This window comes from Ursus maritimus, unplaced genomic scaffold (assembly GCF_017311325.1).
Source record: "Ursus maritimus isolate PB19 unplaced genomic scaffold, ASM1731132v1 scaffold_12, whole genome shotgun sequence".
NCBI lineage: Eukaryota > Metazoa > Chordata > Mammalia > Carnivora > Ursidae > Ursus > Ursus maritimus.
Window position 1 is genome coordinate 8,217,992 of NW_024423564.1, and position 11,474 is coordinate 8,229,465.

General features: G+C 49.6%; 1 protein-coding gene across 1 annotated transcript in view; it reads right to left on the reverse strand.

Moving 5' to 3' along the window:
* ATP1A1 (ATPase Na+/K+ transporting subunit alpha 1) overlaps positions 1 to 9,480 on the reverse strand; it is a 28,626-nt gene extending 19,146 nt beyond the window's left edge. Inside the window, exon 1 of the mRNA XM_040626867.1 lies at positions 9,240 to 9,480. Coding sequence (XP_040482801.1) covers positions 9,240 to 9,251 — 12 coding nt within the window. The 5' untranslated portion in view covers positions 9,252 to 9,480. The remainder of the gene's footprint in view (positions 1 to 9,239) is intronic.
* Positions 9,481 to 11,474: the final 1,994 nt, after the last annotated feature.

Below are 11,474 nucleotides of genomic sequence, written 5' to 3' on the forward strand. Positions count from 1 at the left end.
ATCCGGAGCTTTGCAAAGAAGCCATTAAGGATCAAATTTAAATATTTTTAGGGCTTACATAAGAACAATGAACTGTTCATCTTTTCTTATATATACAAAAAAAGTTGGCCTAAGAATACTTAAAATTATTTAAATAAAAGACAAAAAAAAAAAAAAAAAGAAAAGAAAAAGTCTTCTCCCTAGTCTCCAGCCTGAAAATAAACCCCCCAAATGGAAGTCACTGGAAATGTTTTGACATAAGCAGGGTGTAGGAAAAGCATGTGCATTACCACATAATTCACAGGATCCACCTACGCCTCTTGAAAACTGGAACGATTTTTAGAGAAAATGTTGATTCTATAGTTTAAATTTAGATTGTTCCACATACCCCTCCCCCCACCCCGTTTAACATGCTTGGGCTTATCTACACAAAGCCTGATCTTGGCCTTCGCTCCAGACACCCCCAGCCCACAAGCGCCTCCCACAACCACCTGAGAGGGGGGCAGGGGAAGGAGCGAGTAGCATTTTCCTTAAAATGGATATCTGTAGTGCTGTTACTAGGTTGCCTCGTAGCTCCCCTTACTGGCTTCTAACCTTCAGAAGTACCCTGCCAGCTACCAAGGCAGTTAAGTGAGATCCCGTGTCCAGATCAAAATTCTACTGTGCTAAAAATCAAATTACAAAAAAAAAAAAAAAAAAAAAAAAAAAAAAAAAAATCAAAGGAGATAGGTGTATTTCAGTCACAGCTGAGATGGTCGCAAAGAAACACAGTATTCACTTGAATCTGAAAACACCCTCTCTTAAGACTCTAAAGAGAAATCCTGCCCCAAAGGAGCTGGTGTTGTCCACAAGCAGAGCTATTTGTATTATTTATGCTGTTCAACTCCTGTGGTTACTTCTGCAGTGTTCCTTGACTAACTTCTCCCAACCCAGTGGAGTTCTTTTGTTTCTATCTTATCTGTTAAGAATGAAGCAGGTCTAAAGATAGTCAGCATTCTTGAAATTCTCTCCACTGTGGAGCAACCACATTGCTAAGTGCCTCTTTGCAGAGAGCCCTTGGTGCCAGTGTTAAAATGGAAAATCATCACACACTGAAAGCAAACACACAAATAAAACAAAAAGAAAGGACAGGGCTTCCACCAGACAAGAACCACAGTCCAAAGTGGAATTTCTTTCACGCATTTAATGGGAAAGCACATCACTTAAAAATCATTTTAAAGGCACTGGCTAGGGAATCTCTAAAGGACGATGTGGTCGGTTTGTATTGATTTTTAAAATACAGTTCACAATTTCGCTTTAAACAAGATATCATTAAAACAGGTTTAATTTAAATATATGAAAATCAGATTTAAAAATCTCTCTGCCTCACCACCTAATATGCCTTATTCTCAGACTTTCATATTTTCTACTCCAAAAAAGGGGGAAAGGATGATAAGAGAGCTAGGCCCTGGACAGGTTCCAAAGTTGTATCCCCATTTACAGAAAAGTATCTTGCTTCCAGCCTCGCAGTTATCAATGGTTAAGTTGGCTGGGAGTTTGATTTCCTAATAGCCCCCACCTCCTTCCTCATCAATTCATGCTACTGAGGCATAGTTTTAGATGAGGACATTTGTGGAAGAGACACGGGAAGTATTAGCATGTGGAATTTCTTCTCCTTCAAGATTTTAATTTTTTTAATAGGCAATGTTTGTTCAGAAGACCAGATGGCTTCTTTTACAATTCAATTCTTCCTTACAAGTAAAACAATGATTTAGTATTCGCTTATTGTGACAGGAACTAAATATTCCTTAAGTCCCTATAGGTCTCGATTATCACAGATTCAAAGCAGAAAAAAAAATCTCTGTGTGTGTGTGTGTGTGTGTGTGTGTGTGTGTTTGGGGTAGACGGAGCGCAGGGTGGGCTACGGAACAATGCTAAAAAAGAAAAAAACGGGTAGACAGCATTTTCTTCATTATTTCTTTTAAAAACATTTGAGAAAAACAAGAGAAACATGGTTTTCCCAATCAACTACAGGAACCTTTCAGCTCTGGGCACTGGGCACACATTCCTACTTCTTCAATTAGAAAACTCAGATCAGGTCTCCCACACCCACCATGCTCCCTGCAATGGCGCCCCTCAGGGCCCCCCTGAGGTCTTTGAGAGAAGGTACAACGGAAGCTCAAGGATCCCATGAGGCCCTTCACAAAGGGGACACGGGTGAAAATGATGAAGTCAAGTTAGGTTCTGGTTTGTGTGTGTATGTGTTTTTTTCCACTGCTAATTTAGGAAGTGGGAGGTCACAAGGAGGGCAGGGGCTTGCCCAGTGTGACACAGCTGAAAATGGGTCATTACTTCATCTTGTGCTTCCCAGAGATTCCATGCTCTCAAAGATGACCTAGGGAGTTTTGCTACCGTTGGATCTGGGCAGAGGGAAAAGGTGCCCAGGAGATGAGAAGAGAAAACTCTCGACAGGAGAAACCAAGGTTAACACAAGTAATAAAAAACATGTACCACCCCCCAGATGTGCTGCTTCTTCTCTGTCAGTAATTAACAACATAAAGGGGGGACCTGTTCCCACCACAGCAACAGATGGGCCTGGGGACAGAAGGGGGCTCAGTGTGCTTCAGACTTCTAGACTGCTGAAGCCGCCTATGGGGTACTGGGAAGCTCCGAGGTCCATGCCCTTGAGACGGGAATGCTGTGTGCTTCAGGCAAGCCCCCGGTCATGCCGGCTGGCTGGGGGACCCTGGACAGTCAGCCTCAGCTGTCTGTCCCTACGATGGCAGTAACATTTGGTGTGACGACTGACTGAAGAGTCTAGAAGGCATTCTGATCATCTGATTCATCAAGGGGCTGCCGTCAAGTCTGAAAACAAAACACCTAAAATCCGAGCTGTTCCTAAAACCCACACGCAAACAAAAACTTTGCACTAACCGGAGGGGCCAGAAGGAGCGCTATACCCTCCTTCATGTGGGAAAAAAGAGGGGGGGTTGCCCATCTTCCTGGGATCCTGTATTACTAAATCGTTCTCCAACACAACTGTGCATGTGAAGGTACTCTGCAAAGCACTGCACCACAGTTATTATTATAACTGGGTTTTAATTACCCTATAAATTACTGCCATTCCTCACTAGAAAACCCCCTTCCACCTTAAACAACCACCCATGTGGGATTTTTTTTTCTTCTCATCAGTTAAAACTTAAAGAAAATATCAGAAATGATCAAGCCCAGTTCATTACAACCTCCAGCTGCACCTAAATGACTAAGTGGTTTAGTTTACGTGCAAGGAATTTTCTAGCCAGGGATCTGAGAGCCCCGAGATGGCCGGGGTTGAGGGAGGACACGCTCTGCCTTAATACTGCAGCTGCTCTGCGGCCTGGAGCGGCATGTAGGGCAGTTAAGGAATGAATCGCTTTCTTCCGCAGGAGGTGACCCACAGGACCACCAGGCCTTCCTATTCCTTGTCACCCCCCCGAACGTGCAGCAGGCTGGAGAAGGTCATGCAGCAAAGCCAGAGCAGTGGGTCCCTTTGTGAGGCCAGCTCACGACCCCCATACTTGGGCTGTAGCCCACCCAGCTGGGGCGGGGGGAGGGCAGAAAAACCAGCAGGCTCCCTCAGCCCCAAACAAACTAGGCTTAACCTTCCTCCCCCATCTGCTGGTAAGGAAATTCGTAAGGAGCCTGCCAGCCTGCCCCACCTGCAATAGTGCACACCCGTGATCAAAAAAAAATTCCAGAATGTCTAAACAATCAATATCCTTTAGACGTACTACCTCTCTTAAAATATTCTTTGTTTTTCCAGCTCTTAAACACGAAACACAACCCAAGCCTGTTTTTTCATTGGGGTTAACTCTACCTCTATCATCAGGTACCCAGGTTTATGAAGAGTTAAGACTTTCTGCCTGTTCCCTCCATCCGCTGCCCACCTTACCCCTTTTCTCATCTGACTAGACCACTCTTTGGCTAGTGCTACTCAAAAGATGTTGTCAGGTTGAGAGACGAAGGATCACTAACTGGCACCAGCGTTGCGAGGGGACTGAATGAATTCCCAGTCCTCATCACTCCTCAGCTGGTACCCTGAGGCGTAGGGTACGAAGTAAACCAGCTGGCAGGCTGAAGAGGACAACGGCAGCACAAAGCCCCAGACACAGGTCACCTGAACGGAAACAATAAAACAAATATGGCCCCATGGAAGCATCATGTGGAAGATAAAAGAAAAACACAAAAGGATAACGCCTCAAAGTGCCTGAGGGCCCTGGCCTCGATGACAGCCTGGAAAGAGAAATCCGACACCAAGACCCACTGATCCCCACACCTGACACTCTTCACTATTGGGCCCCCAAACAATCCAAGCCCCAAAGACAAAGCACACGCCACTAAGAATCAACTCTTTGGATCACTACCAGAAAATACCTAACAATTGTTACTAAGTAGAGTTTGAATAAAACCAGATACAGAGATAATTAATGTTCAGATACAATTCAAGGTAGAGTCACAAAGAAACTAAGGTGTACTGGGCCCAATTCCCGAGGCTCAGGATACAAATGAAATCAGAGAGAAAAACTGCAGGGTGGGTGGGGGCTCTATTCTCACTGATAGAATTTGCTACCCAAACATCAGTCAAATGTGAAGAACTTCTTGTGGATTCCTGACAACAGACTTCAGCACAACTAATGAGGTGAGTCATATGCAAAGAACAGTCTCTCTGAGATTCCAGCCAAAGAATACACTTCCTCTCATACACTCAATTCATAGCAATGTGAGAAAGTTCAAACCTGACTTGGTTACGTCTCCTTTTCCAGAAATATAGAAATGAAGGAGAGTGTGTAAAAAAAAAAAAAAAAAAAAAAAAAGCAGCCAGCGGGCTTTCAAATGCTCTTTACTTCACATTATCACTTACTGGCCATGTATTTTCAGAGTAACCCAGAACTGGACAGCTCTGGCAGGGCTGGGGAAACATTCTGCCCAGCGTCAGGCTGTCCAAACGCAGCCACTCTGATTACTGTGAGCCCATCTGATCTGACACTCGTGTTTCTTCTTCTGGCCTGCTAGCTGGCAGAGAGCCTTGGGCAGCTAGAAGGCACTGCAGCACAAGTGTTCACACTCCCTCCCATCACAGAGGGCTGAAAAGCAACCCTACCCCCAACACCTCTTTTTTTTTTTTTTTGGCAAGACTTTTACAAAGGACTTTTAGAAAAAAGTCAAGTCCCTTGCTTGAAAAGTGAAAGTACATGAAAACTCTAAGATGCTATTAAATTAGGAGGTTAGCAATGTCAAGGGATACTTCCACTTGGCTTTCCTCTGGAGGGTAATTAATAGTAGTTCCTATTATTTTCAACCCCTAATATGTTTTCCAGGTGAAAGAAAAATTCTTCTCTGGTTTTGAAGGGCTTAAGACTAAGTGATGAACAGGAAACCTACAGTTTATAAAGATCTGATCTCCCCTCAGTGCCAAACCTTGGTAAACCTGTGATGTCTGCTTGCACTGCACTCACTTTGGCCAAGACAGAGATGACTTCACTTGGTCCTCGGGGCGAGTAGTCTACCCACGAGCCAGTTGAGAACCTGAAGCTTCAGGGCTTAAAAAAATTTTTTGTTACCTTTTTGTTTTTAAATGAACAAACTAATCTTACTTTTGCATACAAAATCCTTCAAATAGTTAAAGCCTTTTTCTCCTTCTTAAGTTTGGATATCTTTAAGACAACACAGCCTGATTTGAACAAAAAGTCACTTAACTGCTCATTTGTTGCTAAAATAATCAGGAAGCAAGGACTTGGAAGGGTTCTGGGACCAAGCATGCTGGGGTACCAAGTCTATTGTGCTGTATAATTTTGAGTTCGCTTTTTACTTTTAAATGCAACTTGGCGATAACACTTCCAGAAGGCTGGATGTTTTAAGTTTTAGCCCTCACCTGGATGAACACATCAAATTTTTAAAAATCCCCCTGGGGGATGGGGGAGGGGGGGCTGCAGGGGTTAGCCTCCTCTCAAGCCTTCTCAGGTTTGTGATGCAGACCTCCCCCTTCCCTACCCTCCCACCCAAAGGTGAGTCACTAGTGTTACAAACTTACTGGCAGAGAACACTACAAATTAACAAACAGTAAGTTACCAAAAGAGGATACACCCTCAGAACAGAGTACAGAAAGAACCCTGAGCCAGGGAACTGTCACACTCACACACTGAACACTTCAGAGGCAAAAGGGGTGTGATGCAATCCCGGCCCTCTGGTCTGGCCCCAGTGCTGGTCAACAGTTCCTCCTGTACTTGCTCCTGGCCAGGCCCGGGCAACTTTCCACTCTGAGGACTCTGCCTTACGATGTTTTCAGTCTAAAGTACTAGCTTTATAGCAGCCAGGAGATTTAGTCACACTTTCAAGTTGAGCTCCAAAAGGGCAGCTGATAATGTTACCATACGACCAGGATTTCTGCTGACATGCTGACATGCGTATCCGTTGTGCAACCTTCACCTGAATCTCTTTCCCCTGCTCCTCTTGAAATCACCACCCATAAGCTAGGATTTATTTTCTAGGTAACTAAGTTAATATTCAAACAATGGGGAATGGCATGGAAGGACCTGGTGACATCCCCCCACTCTCCCCCCCCCCACCTTCTGTAAACTTGAGAAAAGAGAAAGTTTTTTTGTGTACCTTTGGTGAGCTAAATAGTTGTGGGTGGCAGGCCTGGCTGTGGCTTTAAGCCAAGTCACTGGCAACAACAACCAATATGAAAAAAAGGGACAAAATCCTATTTCATCCAAGAATGATTCAGCAGGAGCTGTTCTTTCATTTTCTTACCAAAAGCTTAGGAACTTGATTTTTAAGGAGAAATAAAATCACCTGAAATGTCATCAAAACGGAGGCCCCCAAGGCAGTGGGAAGAAGAGGGGAAGAAATTAACAATGACCTTAAAAATTAGCTGCCAGCACAGGCTTCCTGGTTAACCAATTATCAGCAGGGCTTTAGTCACCACTCCACCCACATTTTAATCCCCATGTGGAAAAATCCCAACATTTCAGCATAAAATATCCTTCTGAACGTTGAACTATCCCAGTAAGTCTCTGGGGACAAAAGGGGTAACTTTATCCCACCAACACACATCTCTCCCTTTATGTTCAATTTATCAGCCTCCCCCAAAACGCTAACTACGAGCCAGCAGATAAGCAGCCTATCATCCTATGAACCAGCTATAATTCAATTCCGTGTTTGCCAGCTTGTTATTAGGATCCCTCAGACATCCTGCCTGAACCTCCACAACCCAGGTGTGTGACCTTCACCACTGATGTGCATGTGTTCAGTTATGAAAGAGACACACAGATAATGTGGATGTAACTTAGTTACTCAAACATCTCTCGGGTCCATTAATTCAGTATCACAAATACCCCAGTTTCTTCGGAAGAATAACGCTGGAGTTCTGCATACAAGGCCACGTTAAGTGGGTGAGTGTTCTGGCTGGGGAGACCACAGGCTGTTCAGGAATCGGGCATGGCTGGTGTGTCACTAACCAACCATTTGACCTTGGAACAAGTCACTTCACCTTCCTAGGCCTCGGGTACATATCCCCAATCACCACCACCACCACCCCAAAAGCAGGAATGTCCAGCTCAGGATATCAACTTTTTTCTTTTTTGAGGAGAGATAAAGGGGTGAGCTTGAAGGGCCTGTTTATGGGAATGACCTCGGGTGTGATGGTGTGGTACAAGCACAGGCCACTAACCCACTTTTATGTCGTGGGGAGGAAAGAGGCTGGCACTCAGCTCTTTGCCTTCGGCTCTGTAACCTGGGCCAGCCCTCCACATTCTGTGCTTTTAAAAGATACCAGTTGTGCATTCCACTTCTCCCTACTCTCCCTACCAGGTCCAGGGCTTTCTAATTACCTCCTTCAAAATCCAAAATTTAGAATCCCCAAAGAACACACCCTGCCTCTTCCCCCACCACTCACGCCACACTGCGGAGCCCTGAAAGCTTCCGAAGACCTACTAGATGCCCGCACCGTGCAAGCCCTGGAGAAAACGGAGCGGCTGCTCTCCTACCCGTGTTTTCACGACCTGGTCATTTTCTCCCATGAATTGGTACTTTGGGGGTTATCTTGCATAAACTTTTCTCAACTTGACTTTGGCCCCGTTAGGGTCCGACGCTCGGTCTTCTGCTGTGGCTACGGGTTATCACAGCTCCGAGGCACCCAAACACAGAAGCGAGCTGTAGCTCTGGGATCCCCAGAGCTCCGTGCATTCTCCTCCCCTGCCCCGGAGACCCCTGGTTCTTTCGGTAACTGCTCTCTCCCGCGGCTCGGCGCTCCTACCACCGCGTCCTGCCCGCCGCCTACAGTCCTTTTTCGGGTTTATTGTACCCAGAGGCCCTGGTGAGCCAGCCTGTCCTCCTTCCAGGCTCATCCCTCAAAGAAAAAAAAAAAAACACCCAAAAAACCCCAACAAAACCCTCTACACACTCCTCTCCACCAGGGAAATGACCACTCCAGCCGCCCCAGGGCGCATCCAGTGTTTATGGAAAGCGTCCCATTAAAGCTCTCAAAAGTATACCTTAAAGGCCATCTTAGGGCGGTGAAGACACACCCTTTCTGGCACCAGCCAGCACGACCGGCTCCGCAGTGAAGGGAAGCCAGTTTTTTTTTCCCTCTCTTTAGGGGAGGGAGGCCGCCTCTGCGGGGAACTGGCTAAGCCCCAGTGCCGCGGAGAGTGGGAGCCTCACCCCCTCCGGGCCGCCCCCGCGTCGGAAGCCCCCGCCGGCGCCCGGACCCGGGCCGCGGTGGGAAGGCAGCGCGGGAGGGGCCCCGGCGGCGCGCCCCAGGGGAAGGGGAGGAGCACGCCTTTCCTCTGGGCACGGAGGGCGGAAGGAAAAGGGAAGGCAAGAGATGGGAGGTGAGGGCGGGCGGAGGGAGGAGAGGGGAGGGGAGCCGGCTTCGGGGATGCCGCGGCCGCCAGCTCCTTCCCGGGGCCGCCCCGCGGCGTCCACCCTCCTCCTCCCGGCCCGCTGCTCCCGAGCGCCGCCTCCAGGAGCCCCCGGCCCGCAGCGCGCGGGGACTCGGGGGTCCGCGGCCCGCCCTGCGCTCCCTCCCCCTGCCCGCCCTCCCGCGGCCCCCGTTGCTGCGCTCCCTCCATTTCCAGGGTGCGTCGTCTTTTAAGCCCGCCGCCCTGCCTGCCGGTTCCACGCCGCGCCGCTTCCTCCTCCGCCGACTCCCGCTGGCGGCGGTCGCCCTCCTGACTTCCTCCTCCTCCTCCTCCCTCCCGGCGCCCCGCGCCCCCTCGCCGGGCTCGCCGCACACTCACCCCTTTCCCCATGGTGGCGGAGGTCTGTGCCCGGCGCCGGGTCCTGTCGCTCGAGGCTCAGAGAGGAAAGAAGAGAGCAGCTCCCGGCCGAGCTAGCGCGGCCGGGGGAGCGGAGAGGAGGGAGCTAGGGCTGCCGCGGGGCGGGAGGGAGGGAGACCGGCCGGCGGCTCCGGCCGATGCCGCCGCTGGAGCTGCTACCGCTGCTGCTGCCACGTGTCCGCCTCCTCCCGCCGCTGCTCCGCGCCCCAGACCCCGCCGCAGCTCAAGCCCGCGCCTCCTCCTCACTTCCTAAAATATGCAACCTGCGTGTTTGCCCCGCCCACGCCGCGGCACGTCACCGTTACCGGAGCAACCTGACACCGGCCGCGGGCCTGGCTCCGCCCCCGCCCCAAGCCCCGCCCCCGGCCCCGGGCCGGCCGGCTGCGGCCAGTCGGGGCTCCAGGCAGGAGGGCGCCGGGGCCCCGGGGCGCGCGTGCCCAAGTCCCGGGAGGCCGCGGGCGCGCCACTGCGGGGCGCGCCGGCTGGCTGGGCCGCGGGGACTCTGCGGCCATGCGGCTCCCGCGCCCCTCCTCCCGTCGCCCTGCGTGACTGGCCTGCTTTGTAGGACACGGGAGGTCCGCAGTGGGTGCGGGTACGCTTTCGGAACTGGGCTCCCCGAATCTCCGCGGACCGGGGACAGAAACCTCGCGCGGAGGGGCCTTTCCAGTGTATCAGGGAGCTCCTCTGGGACTAAGGGACGCGCCGGGGTGGGGGTGGGGGATAGGGTGTGAATGCAGCCGGCGCCCGCCTGAGGGACTCCAACTCCCTGCGCACTCCGAGCGCAGCGCCCACCTGCAGATGGCCTCCCCAGGCTCTCGGGTGCCCTCCCGAATGCCTCCTCTGCTCTGGGACCCTCGAGAGCCACTTCCCGCTGGGCCCCAGGAAGAAGAGGGTCTGGGCTGGCCTTGCAGAAGGTCCCAAGCGCCCTCCCCCTGCTTCTCTTCAGGACCCCAATGACCACCCAAAGGGCTTCCAATGAATTTATTCACGCTACTGTGTGAAAGAAACCCGCTTGTTTGCTGGGTTTGGGGAGTCGCTTTTTTAGGGAAGAAACAAGAAGCCTAAAGGAATGCCTGTCTTCAGCAAAAGGGGCTGACTTGCTAGCGACATGTTCCAGGACCTGTCTGGAGCCTCTTCCTGCCTCCCACCTGGCAGGGCAGCGCCCCTGCCTGCCCAGCCTTCAGTGCTGTGAGGGATTCTGGGCCTGGTGTGTGATGATAAGCCCAGGAACCCCCAGAGAGCCCCGGCTTGGCTGTGCTGTGAGACTTCTCTCCCATCAGAGCTTCTTAGCGGAGGCTGCTGTGGTTGAAGGCTTCCAGCATTTAGAAAGCAAAGTATTATTATTAACAATACTTGCAGGAAGTCAGATATATTCGGAAAGCACAAGATTCGCAAGAGAAAGTCTCTATGCGTCTCTGGGAATTACTACAAGAAACAAGGAAAATATTAACTTCCTAAGCAAGTTAAAGCTGACCCTGTGAACCCTTAGTATTAATTTAACATGAACAAATAAAGATACAAAGCTTGAAAGAAATAGGGAAGGAAGGAAGGAAGGAAGGAAGGAAGGAAGGAAGGAAGGGACAAAGGAAAAACTAGCAACTGTATTATCAGTTCCAGCATTAGGGTAATTTTTATTACTTCTTAAAAGAAATGGTTTCTTACAGGAGTCTCTTCCTCTTGCCCAAGAATGCATTGTTAAAGGCTGGCGCCTCCTCTAGCGATCTTCAGGCTTGGTTACATCACTCCAGACCATGAAAAGCAGAGGAATTGCAGCCTGGATTCAAATTCAAGACCGCTGGGGAAAGAGCCCTCAAGTCCAGAACAGAGTTCCCTGTACGGCTAATTCAAAGAGTGTTATCAGGGCTCTACTCCGGGGGTCTAGAAAATGGTTCATTCACGAGGTCTTATGGCCCCCATGACTGCTAACCCCTAGAAAGCCTTTGCTTGCTAAACATCTCTTAAATCGTTTAATCATCCCTTGGGCCCTGGTCTGAATGGAAAAAGTGCAGCAAGAACAGCAACAAAATGTAGAAAGGAAAAGCCTGAACAATGTAGATTTTTCCTGCCAGCTGATCTCCTTTTTCTTTCTTCCTGAGTAAAATTATCTTTTTTTTTTTTTTCATTCAAGAATGTAACCTTGAGACATAACGTATTTCCCTTTGTCTCTAGAGCTGTTTATTTGGCCCCTGGAAGATT